We start from the raw sequence: 19,048 nt of genomic DNA, 5'->3' as shown, positions 1-19,048 counted from the left end.
GCTAACATAATTTACAGGCATTTCTTTTGAAAGTTACTACATACACAAACACCTCAGGTACATTGTCTGCTAGAAATGCTCTGTTTTGATTATATATTTGGCAGACCTTTTCTGTGAGAGGTGTTCTGTTGCAAGAGATCACTTCAGGAATTGGCTAATTTTTTTTTTCTTTTGTAGAGGAAGTGGTCTGTTCACAAATCACCATTTTCAGCTATGACAAAGGCACAAGGCATAGGAATAGGAAGACAGAACAAAACAATGTATTTTATTTATAAATAAAAATAGACGTACACTCAGGCATTACTTGAGCACAAGGCACACTGAAAGATAAAAAGTAATACATGAGAGTAAGGGATCAGTAACAGAGTCATGAGTGTGACTGATGCTGCTGCACAGTTCTTCTAATGACACCTTTGTCAATTGTGGTGCTGCATGGGAAATCTGCTTTTCCCCAAGTTGCAGTCACCTCAAAGCTGATTATATTTAGTTTAGTGATGTAGAAAACTTTTACTGCTCAACAAAAAAAATGCATTAAGAATGGAATTACTGTTTGTGTTTCTCTGAAACAGCACTTAGTATCTTGTGTAAAACTTACAAAATACTCTGTAAATACCACATCTATTTTACTGAAGTAGAAAATGGTTGGATTTTTGGGCGAACCTAGTTAGACCATAAATCCTACTATTTCTTTGATTACTATTGCATAAAAAGTCACATCTCTGTATAATGTGTAGCACTATCTGCAGTTTCACATCATGTCTTGTGTGTTTGTTTCTTCTTCAAACCCCAGTTAATTCATAACCAAAGGGTCTTCCAAGTGTAATCAGTCTGTAGTAGGAGGAACTGATGCAAATTGTGCAGCACAGACAATGATGTAAGCTTTAGTTGTAGTAGGCTTAATCTATTCATTGATGCTCCATTTTGGAGCTTTTCTCCACTTGGCGTCTGCTGAAAAATGAGCATTTAGTTCCCAGATGGACTTTCACGGTAAACCAAAGCAGATAAATTAAATTGTGTTTATAGCTTGAGCTATGTTTAATTTTATTTATTTATTTAACATTTGTTGACCGGGAAAGTCCGAGTAGGTTCCACAGATCCTGTTTTCAGCGGAGGCCCGGGGAGAAACGCTCCAGAAGCATGTCTTTAGAATGGTTAAGAGATTCTGTTTTGAACAGTTTTTGTCATGGTATGTTCTTACACAGTTCTTTTTTCCACAGAATAAGTCACTATCAGCAGAGACTTCAGTCCTTGTACTTCAAAAAGAAGTTTGCAGAGAGAGTAGCGGAGGTGAAACCAAAAGTTGAAGGTAAGAGCCTAATAAAAAAATCATGGCTAGGCAGAACATGTATGTTATCTGTTAGTGTAGGCAGGTAATAATGTTTTGAGCAGATAAGTAACTTTAAAATGCTAGCTTCACTAAAATTTTTATTAGTACATTTTAAAGGGATTGTGTTTCAGTTTCCTGTAGTGTTGTATAATGGCTTTGACATGGGAAATTTCTGTGTACAGTAATATAAATGGGTGAGATGCTGTAATCCTTGAAAAAGAAAGTTGCTTTGTATCCAACAGTAATGTATTCATTTGCATGAGATTTGCACTTTAGCCACTAGCTTTCTTTAGCCCTCATAGCAGTTACTTCAGAAAAGTATTTTGAGAAGGGCAACACAGCGGTAGAGTGGTTAGATTTGCACTTTCACGGGATGTGGTTTACCATTTCAGTTCCCTCTGCAGTGCTTTCTTTGCAGAGTCTACGTCTTCCTTGGGTTAGGGTTACCACCTGTCCCACTTTGCGAGGGACAGTCCCTCTTTGGGCAGTTGTGTCCTGACAAAAAATTTAAAAAATGGCAAATGTCCTGAGATTGTAGGACACAATTATAGGTTCATAGGTTCATACTAGGCTATCTACCCTAGGGCATTTATAAGCCTAGCCAGAGTATGTTTGGCTTTCGCCACCCATTTTAAATTAATTTTGCTATGCCCTTTTTCGAGGTTAGTATACTGTGCCTCTGTCTAACAGTGACACAGAAGTGATACCCGGGGTAAACCTATGATCTCCCATCTGCTCATCAAGACTCCTCTTGAAGAGAGTCAATGTAGGACTCTGCCTAACCTGGACTGGGATTTTATTCCAGAGTGAAGGGAGCCTCTGGGTTATGAATCTGTCCCTCCAGCATGTCCTATTTATTTCAGTGCTGAGGTTCAAGTCTCTCGAGCGTGTAGCTCGATGGGATTTGGATTTTTTGAGGTGCAGCATGTCCCTTAATTCCGGGTTGGACATGGCCTTATACGTCAGGCACAGGTCACCTCTGAGCAGGCGGTATGCCACTGAGTAGAGCTGGAGTTTCTTTAACCGGGCAGCATATGGCATCTGTTTGAGCCCTTTGATCCTCTTGGTGAGGTACTTTTGGGGTCTTTCCAGTTGCTGCAGGTGTTTGGTAAGGTACATTCCAAAAGGGGCGTTGTACTCTATTTTGGGCCTGATGAGGGATGAGTAAAGAGGCACGATGACCTCCCCTAATCTAGATGTGAATCCCTTCACGATTAGGTGGGCTATATAAAATGTTTTTCTAACCACTTTGGCCACGTGGTTGTCAAATGAGAGATTGCTATCAACTTGGGTCCCCAGGTCCCTAATTACTACTTCTGTACTTAATGGATTACCAATTTGTGGTCACTTTGTTTTTGCCAAAGGGGATGACTATACACTTTTTGGCGTTTAGCTTGAGGCCATGGCTCTGGCACTAGTTGTCTGTTTCTATGAGGCCCTTTTGGAGGATGCTTGTGTCGGCTGGAGAGTCGATTATGGCGCCCAGTTTGCAGTCATCTGCGAACTTGGTCAGCCACAGTCCTTCCGTGTTGGCCTGTACCTCCGAGAAATATATACCAAACAAGAGAGGTCCCAGGACTGAGCCTTGTGGGACGCCACTTGTAACTGGTTTGGAGTCTGACATGGCTCCAGCAATTCTAACCATGTGGGTTCTGTCCTTGAGCCAGTTTGCAACCCATCTAGTGACATAGGGGTTTATATTTAAGCTGGTGAGCTTATCTATAATGCCCGAGTAGGGTATTGTATCGAAGGCTTTTGCGAGGTCCAGATAGGCTGTGTGGACCACCTTCCCTTTGTCAATGGCCTTGGTGGCTGTTTCAAAGAAGTCAACCAGGTTTAAGAGGCAGGATCTGCCCTTAACAAAGCCGAACTGGGTAGGATCCAGTGTCTGTAGGTCCCCAATATCTTTATTTATGAGGTCCATGATGATCCTTTCCATAGCTTTGCAGACCAAGCTAGTCAGGCTTATATTTCCTATATTTTATGTAATCGTTGCATAAAACAGTTATTCTGTATCTAAAATGCCTAAATGTTATAAGAAACGGAATAAAAAACTAAAATGCTACAAGAATAAACTTTTATTTAGGCAAAAAATTAAGTTCTATCCTTTGTACTGACCGTGGTTATGTGTCGGCCAGTAAAATCTGATGTTTGTGCCAAAAATGTCCCACTGTGGCCATTTGAAAAGGTGGCAACCCTACCTTGGGTCCACATGGGTTTTTGCCTGTTACTTCTGCTTTCCTCTTGCATCACAAAGACATGCCTTTAGTTGAGCGTGTGACAGGCAACATTGCCAGCAGGTGGGTGGATGATGCGTGCATGCAGGGGCATGAAAGTATCTTGTGATGGACTGTTGTTCTGTTTCTTATATCCTTTAAGTGCCTAGATAGGCTGTGAGACTCCTACAGCCCACACTAGAGTAGAACGTGAATTAATGTAGTTTGAAATCTAAATATTTATTTATTGATTAATTGCATCTGTAACTCAGGAATATCCATTTGGGAAGTTCCATCTTCAGTGGACTCTCAAGGGAAAGCTGTAGACATAAGAGAGATAACAAAATGAACATAGTAAAAACATTTTGTTACAGTGCACATTGATAATGTAGATGAAGTATGGACTAGGCAGGAAGTGTGTGTGTTTTTTCATAAGTATTGTTGAAAAATTAAAGTTATCAGTTCCCGTAGTTTAAACAAAAACACAAATATGTAATACATTAAGCAGCCGTAATATTATTGTTCAGAAACCAGGTTATGAGAGATCATCCTAGAAATAGTACATTTAAAAGTTTCATAATCAAGCTGCAAAGTACTATCAATTCCGTAAAAAATGGAGTAACACAAACTTAAGTGGAGAATGGAGAAATAAGGTCTTGATTATTAAAGGTATCTTATAGTGGGAGATCTGAATATCTTATTACTCAGCTGAACTGCTGATTCTGCTTGACATCATTAGCAAGCCTTGTTAAATGAACTTAGCAAAGTGTATGGGCAGCAGCACTGGCTCCCCATGTACTGGCCTAAACTAATAATTCTCAGCCTTCAAGCATGTGACTAACAGCTAGTTTGCATGTGTTAGCATATGTTTAGATGTGTAAAGGTCATCACAGGGAAGTATGCTACCCAGAACTGCATATGTAAAGTAACATTTTGGAACATGGAGGACCAAGACAGCTACAGATGTAAAATGCGTTAACCATTTGAAATGTCGGGACTCGCTAGAGTGAGTCCCGAAATAAACATGCTGAATGGCCAAAAGATTGGACTTCATTTATTGAGATGCCATTTCTCCAAATATTTCCTTTTCTCCAAGGTATGGCAATCTCAGAGTTGGTGTATGTATAAATATATATATATAAGTTCAGGGGGTGTGTAGGGTGCAAGGGAGCTTTACCCCTGCAATAAGAAGTTTTAAGAAGAACAGTTTTTGACATTTGCTCTTCTCCTGTGTTTTCAATCTTTTGTGGATTTTCAGCACTGAGCGTTTTGATTACCAATATTTGAACAGGGAGCCGTAAAAGGTATATAGCATAAGTAAGTGAATGGCTTCAAGATTTGTATGTGGAAACACAAACTAGTTTTTGCTAAGAAGGGTTGATTTTAATGGGTTAAGTTGTTTGATAGGGATGGACTTGCAAATCTGAGCCTTACAGTCGTTTTTAGCAAGAGAGAGAAAGAGATGCACCTGGATTATTTGCAAGACCATTCCAGCAGTAACGCTTTTTAATTTTTAATCTTGTGCATACCTCTCAACCTGTTGGCACAAGAGTTATGGACAAAGACAAAAAATATAGGGGGATGAAGACCAAAAATCATACAGATTTTTAAATATTGCTTTTATAAACTTAGACATTCGGTAGAATAAGAGGTTTTACATTAGCATGCATTTTCTGAAGGATGTGATGGGTGAAACTTGAGTGTCTGTCATTTCTTAGTGACTTCAGTCCTCTCTAATTTGCTAGAAATTCACACATTTTATGAGGGACAGACCAAAAACTTCAGGGCAGTTGAGAGGTATTTTATCGTTCATTTTAAGACTTGATTCGGACTGCTGTATCCCAATTTACATCACTAAAAAACATCTTTATACCATTCAATTGGCAGCATGCCCATTTTGCTAGGGAGATCTGCACTACAGCATGTAACTAGCTTGTGTTCTTATGAAGGAACCAGAAGGTGTAACAGAGCCTGAAGTTAGTCCCCTGAGCTATTAGTCACAGCTGCTTACCACTGAGTATATTTTGTACTGTTGTCTCTCACTTCCAATGCCATCATCATGTTTTTCCAGCAAGTATATGAAAGAGTATTCTTGTGTACGTAAATAAATATCTGGTAGTGGTAGTCAAGTGTGTAATTTCCATTACTGCACTGTTTTTTTACTGTTTTGTTAGCTATATACTTCTGCACATGACTTTATAGTTCAGGGTGGATAGAGGGGATTCAGTCCATGAATAAAGGAAACATGATTTCAGCTGTTGTAGTCTGAATAAAATATCATAAAAGTCTTGATGTAAATTTATTACAGATGGAATTCAGCATTTCTGTAGTGTATGCAGTGTGACTGAGAGTTAATACTTTTTTTCTTTATTTTTCAGCAATCCGGTCTGCATCCAAAGAATTGTTGCAGAGCAGGAGCCTAAAGCAGCTTCTAGAAGTTGTCTTGGCATTTGGAAACTACATGAACAAGGGCCAGAGAGGAAATGCATATGGTTTCAAGATTTCTAGCTTAAACAAAATCGCAGATACCAAGTCTAGCATAGACAAGTAAGCAACAGCAGTACTATGTAATTGGTATAAGCCTTTTTTGTCGTACACTGTCACATCAACCTCAACCCCTCTGGAGTTTTTCCTATTTATGATCCCCTTATTATTCAGAGTATTTGATCCCCTAAAGGGGTGAGAGTTGCAAAGGATGACTCTTCTTACTAATGACCCTTATGTTCTCATTTGTGCAGTGCTTCCAGGTCAAGTTACATGTGCATGTAACCACATGCACACAGTTTCAAGGAGGCCGTTGCCACCTTTGAGAGGTGAGGTGTAAAACAGTCCACTACCTAGCCTGGTCTGCATTAAGTGGTAGTCAGAATGATTCTCTTCCTTCCTTACCTTCCTTCAAAGGAAGAGTAACAGATTTCCACAAGCTGATCCTGTTTCCTTGGCTGTGGCTCGTATCCAGATCAGCTGTGGAATGGTTGACTGCCCTGCATCCATTCCATGAGATCATTAACAGGTCGAAGTCTTTTCTTGCATGTTTAACTGTGACTGAGAAATAGGTTGAGGATGCTGCAACTTTAGCATAATCCTGTTCCCTTAGAAGCTTTACCACAAAATAGGAGAGTTCTAGAGGGATTAACTAAGCAACACCTTAACTACATTTACCTTAATTTCAATTTTAGAATGGTACTTTTTAGTTTGACAACTTTATATACTGGTTTATAAATTTAAATACATGATGTTATGTGATCCTATCTCGCCTACATTCTGACTGATGGGTTCGGAGCCGATCCCTCGGCTCCGACTCGGCACGCTTATGCCAAAGAGCGAAGTCTCTTATTGGCTGAGCTTACTATATCCCAGGATGCACCACTACCAGTCCCCCAGATCTCGTTTGCCGCTAACTAGCAAAGACGTGGTCTCGAGCTGGCTGAGCTAAGTAGTGTCTTTTCACTAACTTTTTCTGTCAGAAATTTGCTAATTCTTTAACAAAAAGCTGTTTTAACAGCTACTCTGTGCTGTTGTGTGTGTTTTGAAAACTTTTTGTGGAAAATTTGTGTGTGATTGGTGTTTGTTCCGGTTACAGGCTCCCTTGATCCGTAGGGCCTTTCCTGTTGGTTAATCCCTTTTGAACCTTAGGGGTTCTTGGATTCCTTTATACATTTATTCACTGTTGTATGTCTTCAGTTGGCCGTTATTTAATTGGCTATCATTGTCAACGGCAGGTTAATCTTTCTAGGGTCAGTCTTTTCCAACAAAGTTGTCTGTGAGAGAGTTACTCAGTTTTTCTTATAATGTCTCAGGCTCCTAGGCCTTCGGGCTTCAAGAAGTGCACTAAATGTAGTTTTAAAATGTCTATCACGGATGACCACTCTCTCTGTGTATATTGTTTGGGCGCCAAACATTTGCAGGAGTCCTGCAGCGTGTGTCACGCTTTTTCCTCGAGGGTCCTCCAAGAGAGGAAAAATAAGCTTATATTGAAAGGCCTTATAAAACTTTACAAGGTCAAGTTCAAGCCCTGCTTCCAAGATCCAAAGCCCCAGCCAGGATGGTCCTGCAACTTTTAGGTTCAATGTCTGCCACGGTTCTCCTAGTTCCACTGGCAAGATTGCACATGAGGATTCTTCAGTGGCTGTTATCGACACAATGGTCCTTTCAGAATCTCCCCCTCAATCACCCCATTCTGATTACAGAAACGTGCAAACGGGACCTCCGCTGGTGGCTTCAGCCATCCAATCTGAATCAGGGAAGACCTTTGTTATCCCCTCCGTGGCCACCCTGACGACGGATGCCTCCCAGACAGGGTGGGGGGAGCATTGTCTGGGCAGGTTAGTTCAGGGTTCTTGGCTTCCAGACGAAACCTTTCTCCATATCAATGTATTGGAAATGAGGGCTGTACTTCTGTCCCTACAGGCCCTCCACAAGTTTCTCCCTCAAGGCATTATCGCTATCCACACAGACAACATGTCGGTGGTCTGTTATCTAAACAAACAAGGAGGGACCAGATCTTACCCCCTTTGCAGAGAGGCCATGAGGGTGTGGGAATGGGCTGTAGCTACCAACCGTTTCTTGGTAACGACCCACATTCCAGGGAAATCCAATATATTGGCAGACAGATTAAGCAGGACGATTCTCTCTCCTCACGAGTGGTCCCTGAACGAAACAGTAGCAGCTCAGGTTTTCAGAAGATGGGGGACCCCGTGCTGCGACCTGTTTGCAACACCACAGAACGCAAAGTGCAAAAGGTTCTTCTCCTTGACTCCACGTCAGGGGGAGGCAGCTACGGATGCTCTAGTCCAACCTTGGCCAACAGGACTACTTTATGCCTTTCCTCCAGTCCCACTTCTCCCCAAAGTCATCCAGAAAGCTTCTCAATTGGGGTCCACAAGTATGGTTTCCCTACCTAAAGAAACATGCTGTGGACGATCCTTGGTTTTTGGATCTAACTCCGGATCTGCTGATTCATCAGTCGGGACGACAACACCAGTCCCTTCACACTTTGAAATTGACAGCTTGGCTCCTCCACTTCCGACTTCAGTCAGAAATCACACCTTAGACCCGGAAGTTATTCACATTTTATCTTCGGCCCACAAACCCACCACTAAGAAATTGTACCTCAGTAAGTGGAAGAGGTTTGCTATCTGGGCTCAACTCAGGGGCTTAGACCCTATCACTGCCCCGATACCAGAGGTTTTGAAATTTTTAACATCCTTGTTTAATCAAGGATCTTCAGTCTCTACTATTAAAGTCCAACTAGCAGCTATCTCCAAATTTCACGAATCCATGGATCCACCGTTGATGAGCAGCAGATTATGCAAAACTTTCATTAAAGGTGCTGGGCTGTTAAGACCCCCAGTTTTTCATCCTGCGCCTCCGTGGGATCTTGATTTGGTACTTCGTGCCTTAACATCTTCCCCTTTCGAACCGGCTGCTACATGTGAGTTAAAATATCTGTCTTGGAAAACTGCCTTCTTAGTTGCAATTACCTCTGCAAGAAGAGTTTCAGAGCTTCAAGCCCTATCTATCAAACCACCGTACTTGATTTTTCACAAGGATAGAGTATCACTTAGGCCTAACCCATCTTTTGTTCCAAAGGTTTGTTCTAATCTCTGTCTCCAACAATCTCTAGAGCTACCAGTTTTCTTTCCAAAATTCTCCAACAAAGCGGAATACACCCTCCATAAATTGGATGTTCACAGGCAATTATGCTTCTATCTAGACAGGACTCAACAAATTCAAAATCAGACCAGTTGTTTGTGTCCTTTTCAGATAATAAATTGGGTAAAACCATCACTAAAGCTACTATCTCCAAATGGATTAGAGATTGCATAACTCAGGCTTATTCCTCTTCAAATAAGCAACTTACAACATCTATCAAAGCTCACTCTACCAGAGCTATGGCTACTTCTATTGCTTTTCATTCCAAGCTCGCTATTTCTGAGATTTGTGCGGCTACTTGGTCCAACCCGCACACTTTCATTTTCCACTATAAATTGGATGTGGCATCTAAAGGGCGAGCATCATTTGGTTCCACGGTACTCAGGAGTGTTTTCCAGTGAGCCACCCAGGATTCAGGTGCTAGGGACGCTGTCCCATCAGTCAGAATGTAGGCGAGATAGGATCACATAACATCTTTTAGTTATGTACTCACCATAACTTCAGATGTTTGGGATCCATCTCGCCTACATTCCTAATACCCACCCTCCTTCCCCCTGCCTTGGAGATCAGAAGAGATTGAACGGTTTTGAGTTCTACTGTTTTTTATCTTGTTTCATCTGACGATGTTATATAAGCAGCATGTGTGTCTGTGTATGTATGCGGACAAACTAGATCTGGGGGACTGGTAGTGGTGCATTCTGGGATATAGTAAGCTCAGCCAATAAGAGACTTCGCTCTTTGGCATAAGCGTGCCGAGTCGGAGCCGAGGGATCGGCTCCGAACCCATCAGTCAGAATGTAGGCGAGATGGATCCCAAACATCTGAAGTTATGGTGAGTACATAACTAAAAGTTTCACAGCATGCAATTCTGTCATTGTGCATATACTCAAAACATTTTAATTTGTTATCCCTTGCTACTTCTAATGATTGGAATCCCACTTACTCGACTTTTGTAACACCGAGACGATATTACCGAAATAATGTTTAAATGAACACACGGATCACAGACTGAAAATTCCAGGTAAGTAACCACTTGTCCACACTACAATGTAAAATAAAAACTGAGCCAAATTAAACCCATCCACATGAGGTGCTGTGCCCCTCACCCCTCCAACTAAATATACCAACTCTGAGATCACACTACAGTCGGGAAAGGGGCAAAGTTCACCATGGTGGCTAAGTGGTTACTTACCTGGATTTTTCAATCTGTGATCTGAGTGTTCATTTAAATGCACTGTCAGCGAAGTTGTCTCAGTGTTAAAGTTCAGGGTAAGTAGGATTTCGATCATTAGAAATAGACCTACCTACCTACCTAGATACATACATACATATAATACACACACACACACACCTTAAATACCAAACATGTCATTCTTATTTTCACATCCTCACAGTAAGACGCTGTCTGGTTCGACTCGCAGCTAGAGCGTCTTCTGCGTGGAGACATGCGTGAATGGGCATACCTTTGTTGAAGGTTGTGCGTCAGGGCTGGCAACTCGGCACGTAAAAATCTATCTGCCAATCATTAGCAGACCGGAGATCCGCTGTGGTGACCCCTAAACGGGAAAAGCCAAAAGACACAACAACATTTAAATAACCCTTGTTTGTTCTTTTCTTCAGTGTCTCAACACCTTGTTTGTTTTCTTCCCAGCCCACATCTTTAGAGAAAGAAAGAAATCTAATACAACATTAAACAGAAAATGTGGCACCCACTCTATTCTCTTAAGCCTAATGTAAATAAGCTATCAAATTTACCACCCAGTATACTTAGCTAGGACGTACTCCATTCCATTCTCTGCTTACCTCTGCTTTTCTTATCCCCTGAGCTACACATCCTCAGATTATTGACCTGTACCACCAGCTCATCCCTCCAACTTGTCTGAGCTTCACACTCTTTATCTAATAAAACTCCTTACCTATCCTCCCAGGTAAAGAAATTGAACTTTATCTCACTCTTAGCCAGGGAGTATAAACTTCTAACATTTTGAAACATTCTTTCCACAGACCCTTTCCCATTCCCCTGTGTAGCAGTTCCATATATGCTTGATCACTTTGGACTGCCTAAATGTGTAAATTTCCTGCCTCCTTTATTCTACACCTCCAGCATTCCCCCTCCCAGATTCCAGTATTTGTAGAGCTGGAGTGGTGGTGTGAACCATCTGCCTAAACTTCTCATATATTGGTCTTAAATTATAGGTGCAGCTTTTAGTTTGCCATATGTTCTCAGCACCTCAATGTGTTCTTCCTCATGTAAGTCTATATCTTTCACAATTTCCCACTTCCTCCTCAATTTTCCATCACGTCTGTATTTCTCTACTAACCTTACATACATTTTCTCACATTTGCCTTCTTATTGTAAATTGCCCTTCCTTGAACAGTAAGAGACAGCATCTCTAAACTCCTACCCTCTTGTAACTCTGCTCATCCCAACTCTTCTGCGTCACCCTCACCTCCCCCTAAACCTCCATGTTCCTCTGTTGCCTCAGCCTTATACCTTGCAACCTGTTTCTACTAAATACATCAAATCCCTGCTTCTAAAACTAAAACCATGCTCTCCCTCTACTGATAAACTCCCCCCACGATTTCTAAAAATTGCTGCTGACTCTATCGCTTATCTTGTATCTATCTTAATCAACCACTCCATTCAGGAATCTACTGTACCAGAAACATGGAAATCCTTCTATACCACTCCTCTGCAGAAGGGTGGCAACTCTGTTGAACCCTCTAACTATAGACCAATCATTATTCTCTCACCGCTCTGTAAGATCCTTGAAAAATGTATACATACTCCGCTACTGTCCTATCTCATTCATGAAAATCTCCTCACCCCCTTGCAACATGGTTTCTGCCCTAAACACAGTACCTCGACTGCCTTACTATCCTTTACTCAAAAGGTTGCGGAAGCTAGGAACAACCTCCTCGTCTCCTGTCTATTCCTTGATCTCTCTAAGGCCTTCAACACTGTGTCTCATCCCATCCTCCTTAAACTTTTAGACCTAAACCTCTCTCCTTCTACTCTTGGCTGGTACCAGTCCTACCTTACTGGCAGAAGACAAGCTGTTAGATGGCAGCAGGCTTTCTCACCCTTCCTTGCTGTTCAAACAGGAGTACCCCAAGGTTCCATACTTGGACTGCTCCTTTTCAACATTTTTGCCAACAACCTACATTCATCGTGCAGTCTTTCATTTGTAATCCAATACACAGATGAGACTGCTCTTTTATCTATCTCCAATACTATCAATGAACTACACTGACTAACACAGACTTCATATCTGTTGAATAATGGCTCAAAAACAATCAAAACAATCAACTAATCCTTAACCCTAAGAAAACTCAACTCCTCTTCCTACCTCAGACACACACTCACCTTAAATCCAATTTTTAACCAAAGTCACGGAGGGTGCAAAAAAGAATGGAAAAATTTTGCAAAATTTTCGGATTTAAACCACATTTTTGATCAAATTAAACTACACCTATAGGAGAGGTAATAATATAAAGGGTTTTCTTGAAAGAGGTACACATAGAAGTGACCTGGAAAAACGTAGTAAAAATCAAAAAGGTTTCTTTAGGTGTGGAAGTTGTAGTTACTGCTCACAACTTATTACAGGTGAATCAGTATATTTACAAGCTAGGAAAAAGAAATTGACGTTAAATACCTTTGCGAACTGTAATACAAAAGGTATTATTTATTTGGTTCTATGTAAAAGATGCGATTCATTTTATGTTGGTAAAAGTGAAAGAAAATTTAAGCAAAGAATTTATGAGCATCTTTACAACATAAGAACCAAATTTGAAAACAATGCACTGTACAAGCACAGTAGGGTGTGTACACAAGCAGAATTTCCGTTTTTTATTTTAGAAACTGTTACTGTTGATCCTAGGGGTGGTATGTGGGAAACACTAGTAGAATACAGAGAACTGTACTGGCAAATAATTTTAGAAGCCAGTAGATTCCCAGGTCTTAATGATATGATTTCCCCCTGTACTAAAATTGAGATCTGCAAAATTATAAATTTGTGTCCATTTACTATCACAATTTATTTTAATTATGATGTGATTGAGACTTGGTTTTTCAAGAAACTATTTATGTACACGCTTGTTTTTAAATGTATAAATTATTTATGTTTACTATTTTAACTAACTGGTGGGGTTATGATGACATACATAATCCAGTAGGTGCAACTGAAAGTTCTCTTATGAGAGTTTTTATTACTTTATATTAGTTTAAGACATTCGTGATTGCATATGAACTCTACACTATATCAATTAATTATATTGGTTATATTTTAAATTGAAAAGATTTTAAAAGGTTCGGATAAAGTTTTTTTATATTTTATGTATGATGGATGTGATGTATGGTTTAATTAATATTTATTTAATTATAAATCTGATGGTATTGGTTAATTACTAAATTGCTTGGTTTATATAAGGTGAACACAAGGGGATGATTGTATCTGAAGAAGTTTAGGACGCAAACGTGTATTCTAACTTTGACAGCGTTTATCCTGTGGCTGTTTGTCTCATTAAACTGTTCGTTATCCACCGCTGGGTCTGAGGTGCTTTTAGTTTAAATCCAACTTTTCTCTTTCCTCCCTAGATGGCACCACTATCTCCCCTGCCTCACACACCAAACTCCTTGGGGTAATAATTGATGACCAACTAAAATTTGACTTGCACATACAACAGGCCATCAAAAAAACCCCAAAAACCTGGACTACATTATAAGAACAAAAAATTCCTCACTATTGCCACTAAACACATTCTTGTGCAGGCATTTCTCTCACCCAGTCTTCTATATGCTTCCCCCATCCTTACCAATATCCAAACTACCTCAGTGCAGAAACTGGAACAAACGTGCAACAAAATTGCCAGATTTATTCTAAACCAACCACTCTCTTCAACTAACTGCCTCTCACTAAACAAATTTCAGTGACTGGAATTTCCGCACCTTCTCCTACAATCGCAACTCCACACTACAGTTTCCATACTCAACAATCCCTCTGCCTGCCCTGCTCTCACCTCCCATGTTACTCCCTTAACCATTAGGCCACCCCCCCCCCCAAATGCACAAACACTAATACACATCTGGTAAAAGCAATACTGTCTCACAATGAAAATAGACTTGGCATTAAAACGTGTCTGCCCTTGAAACTTACATTCATTGAAACAGCATTGAAACCCAAACCACATCCAAAGAAAATGCATCTGGCCAGTGGTGGATAAAGATTACCTTTGGGCTGTTTTCAAATCATTGGCCCCTTGCACACAAAACAAGAAACATACATGTGTTCTTTTCTTTGATGCACCTTCCTGACTTTAAGTTATATTCCTTGTATAATACAGCACACTTGTTCGACTGAGTGCATTTTAAATTTATTGTTTAAACATTTTTCCAGTAGACTCGCTGTACCGTAGGCAATGAAACAAAATGCATGAACCAGTAATGCCAAAACTGCCCATTCAGAACATTTTTCATCATAAATGTCTACTTCCACACCAACACTATAAATAGAATGATAGCAGTGTAAGCCATAGGCATCTTGCAGAGCTTCTCACACATTTTCAATTTCATTTTTTTTGGGGGGGGGGGCAAAGGGTCAAAAACCAGGGGCACATTTTAAATATTGCTTGTATAATTTTGTAAAGTTGCTAGAATAAAATGTGTTACCACCATGCATTTCACTAGTATGAATTGAACCCAGGACCTAATGCACTGCAGTCAGAGCAACAGACCACTATGCTAAATCAGCAGCTTCCTGAAAAATAGGAAAACTGAAACATACTGGCTATCATTTAGTGAATTCATTTCTCACTTCTCACCACAGCTCTTAACCTCTTTGCACAAAAAACCTGGATAAACAAAGCCAATAATGGGGGAATACACATTTAGTTCTCACTATAGCTCTCAACTCAGCACAAAAAAACAGGGGGGATACAAATTCAGTTGTCACTATAGCTCTCAACTCTTAGCAGAAAATACCTGGGGGCATACAAATTCAGTTCTCACTATAGCTCTTAAGTCTTAGCACAAAAAAACTAGGCAAAGTTCACAAGTGGTGGTGGCTAGGGACTTTAGGCTCTACACACACACACACACACACACACACACACACACACACACAGTGGCACCACCAATTAACTTTTATTTTATTTTATTCACTGACAAAATAGACATAAAAGTCAATTTTCTCATGTCTGGAGTAATACTAGCAAGTCTACTATTCTGTAAATATGTACATATTCTATGGAAATATGTAATTTGTGATTTATTGTGAATGACTTAAGTTTACAAGAATTAATGTACAAGAATTGTTTACCAACAGGAAGGCAGCACACTAGGAACAGCAGGTAGTGTTGTCACCTCACAGCAAGAGGTTCTCTGGTTGGATTCAGCTGGGGTGCCTTCCATGTAGAGTCTGCATGTCCTGCCTCTGTTCATATGGGTTTTCTTTGGGTGCTCCAGTTTACTCTAAAATTGCAAAGACCTGCAGTAGGTGGATTGAACACTAAACTGGCCATAGATGTGAGTATGCATGCTTGTGTGTGGTATGAAGGAAGAACTGCAGTTAGGGCTAGCCACCTAGCAGTGTGAACATTGACTCAAGACAATTGTCATTGTTGATGTGACACCCAGACCATATGCAAAAATGGGAAAAAGGGGCTGTGGATGGGTGGATGAATGAAATTGTTTACCAACAGAACTTAAACCTGTACATGAATTTAGTGAATTGTAGCATTATCATATTACTTATATTTTGGCTGTATCATGACTGAAGACAGTATTCTTGACTTGTATGTTATGTTTACTTTTCAGTATATATCTTGTATACTTTCTTGCATTTATTTCAGATGTTCTATTCTATTTTATATAAAACAAGTAATCTCCGTTGTATCCCCGAAGTCTCAAAACAACCCACTAAAGTGTAGTGGGTCTAAAAACAAAACAATATAAGAAACCTCTCTGTGTGGAAGATTTTCAGTCAATATATTTCTAGTTAATCACTGTATATAATCAGATCAGACAATAGTAGTAGAAGTAGCAAACGTAAACTCGTCAAGTCAAAAAGTAATAATAGAAAATATATAATCCTACAGCATTACTAAGTATTCGAAAGTAATCCAAGCGAGGCAGGCAGTCTGTTTCCAATCGAAAATCCTTTATTAAGTACACAGACAAGCGATCCAAGTAAAACAAAAATAGAGTAATTTCCTCACAAGCTTTCTAAATATATATATACTTTTTATCAGGCATGGGAGTGGTTTATTGTGCTGTAAAACAAAGTGTTATTGGTACACATGTTAAATTCACATCCGTTCCCCCATCAATGTCCTGCCCTACCTAGTAGCTGTCATAATAATATATAGCCCTAATGTACTTTAATGGTACATCTTATTTAACCAAATTAAGTAGATTATTAAGTCTGTGATTTTATATACAAGGCGATATACTGCATGGCTGGAAATATATAAACCTTAGTTCATTTTGCGATCAAAAATTATATATAAATATATACATATACATTTTGCATGTAAAAATCAGTTTCTATTTTCATAACCTATTGTTAACAAAGATCGCTTTTGTCCTTCTAGACTTCTTCAGGTCTGTGTACAAGAACCCTAAAAACCTATATAATTGTATAATTAGTTAGTATTGTTATTACCATCATTTTGAATAAAGTTGAAAAAAAAAATATATATATATATATATATATATATATATATATATATGTATGATGATGGAAACAAAATATACACTTAAATTTCAAATGATTTAAAATGGTATTTAAAACCAATTTGTGAAAAAAAAAAAATACAATTAGTCATGTAAACAATGTGGCAATTTTCTAAGTTCCAGTGCACTTTTAATTGAACAGTAGTAGTTTAGTCCAGGCTTTCTAAAAGAGTTTAGCTTTAATTGCCACATAAGTTCATGTTTCTCCAGAATATTCAGGATGTTTCCTTCAAGATCACCCATGTCTATGCAATCCAGGATCTGGAACTTAAAACCTGTGTGTCTTTTATGAAGAGAAAGGTGTTTGGCTAGTGCATTATTTTTACATCCAGAGTGGATTTCTGACAGATGACATGAAATCCTTCGCTTGAGTTTATTTACAGTCTTGCCCACATAGAATGCATCACATTCATTGCACTGTGCCCTGTAAATTACCTTTTTAGTGTTAGTCACCCCCTGCACTGGTTTTAATGATCTTCTTTAAATAAGGGCAATAAAAACTATCACCTTGCTGTATAAATATACAAAATGTACAATTAACTTTCACATTGTTTAGTGCTTTTCTCACATGGTCTAGGTTTAAATTCAACAAAACTTCTAATATTCCTGGCCTTCCTAAAAACCAATGATGGGGCTTCATCTAAGATGTTAATCAGAAAAGGGTTTCCTGTGACAATGTCCCAGTTTTCTTCAATAATATTTTTGATATTGTGATAATCCAAAGTGTATGTCAGGATGCAGCTATTTTTGCATTTGTTATTCTCTGTGGAATTACTTAACATTTTTCTACTGGGGAGGTTGAGTGAAGGTGCTTCAGTCCTTTTCAGTTCTATAATGGGTTCCAGGATGTTTTTTAACATCTGACTTTCATAGCCTCTCACTAGAAAATCATTCTCTATGTTGTTCAGGTTTCTCAAAAATGGTTCCATCTCTATGGTAATTTGAGCTAATCTATAGCCTTGGGATTTCACTACATTATATTTGGTTTTTGTAGGATGTAGATTTTTACTGTGGAGTAATAAGTTATCCCTCGTTGGTTTTCTGAATAGATCAGTGGTGATTCTGTTATTGTTCTTGTCCTTGGAAATCTGCATATCTAAGAAAGTGGTTGAAGTACAGCTATGGGAAGAGGTAAACTTCAGGAAGGGGGTTCGATTGAGGTAAGTGATAAAATCTCCAAGCTGCAAGGTGTCACCTTCCCACACAATAAAGACATCGTCAGTAAAACGTAAATAGCATGTGATGTGCTGCATGTAGTCTGGGTTGTTTAACACAAAGTCCTCCTCCCATTTGCCCAGGGCTATGTTAACTATGCTGGGAGCCATGGCAGCCCCCATTGCTATACCAGTTTTTTGTTTGTAGTGTTTGCCATTGAAAGTAAATGCATGGTTAATGTGTTTGCCTTACAAACAGAAGGTGCAGGGTTTGATTCTCATAAGGGGTAATTGGCTAGGCTTAAAATGTCTCGCAAGGGCAGTTAGCTTAGTACTAATTTATGAATCTATGAATCTAAAGAAATTGAAGTCCAATGCAAGATTAATGAGCTTGCTTAACTTTTGCAGTTGTGCCTGTGTACCCTGATTATGTTTCTTAAAAAACTCCATAGCTGCTGTTATACAGTAATTGTGAGGGAGCAACTGTGTACAAGGATTCCACATCAATAGTTACCAAAATACTGTCAGCTTCCACTGTAATGTTTTTTATTTTCTTCAAAAAATCCATTGAATCTCTTATGTATGACTTATTCTTTTCTGCTAGAGGTTTCAGCAAGTAATCAAGGTAAATGGCTGTGGCTTCAGCAAGGGAACCTCCACTTGCTACCACCGGTCTATAAGGTGGGTCTTCTCTGTTCTTGTGTGGCTTTGGTATTCCAAAAAAGTAAGGTAAACGTGGGCATGGGCTCCATAAATAATTATAAAGATTTTCAGTGATAAGTTTTTCTTCCCATAATGTGGTGAGATTAGTGTTCCATAAATCATATGCTCTTTTTATGTCATCCATAGTAAATAACTCATAAAATCTGTTATCCTCCAGCATGTTCTCTATCTTTTGGTTGTAGCTAGTGGTAGCAGTCACGAGTATACCTCCTCCCTTGTCTGCCTTCATTACATGCCTAGA

General features: G+C 39.4%; 1 protein-coding gene across 4 annotated transcripts in view; it reads left to right on the top strand.

Moving 5' to 3' along the window:
* Positions 1-19,048, top strand: part of DAAM1 (dishevelled associated activator of morphogenesis 1) — a 3,124,549-nt gene that overhangs the window by 2,843,494 nt on the left and 262,007 nt on the right. For all 4 annotated transcript variants that reach the window (XM_044074460.1, XM_044074457.1, XM_044074458.1 and 1 more), the window contains 2 exons: positions 1,218-1,306; positions 5,922-6,090. In XM_044074460.1, the coding sequence (XP_043930395.1) occupies positions 1,218-1,306; positions 5,922-6,090 (258 nt within the window). The remainder of the gene's footprint in view (positions 1-1,217; positions 1,307-5,921; positions 6,091-19,048) is intronic.

The sequence above is a fragment of the Protopterus annectens genome, chromosome 6.part0 (genome assembly GCF_019279795.1).
Source record: "Protopterus annectens isolate FY-2018-M chromosome 6.part0, PAN1.0, whole genome shotgun sequence".
NCBI lineage: Eukaryota > Metazoa > Chordata > Ceratodontiformes > Protopteridae > Protopterus > Protopterus annectens.
This window is presented reverse-complemented; position numbering and strand designations above follow the sequence as displayed.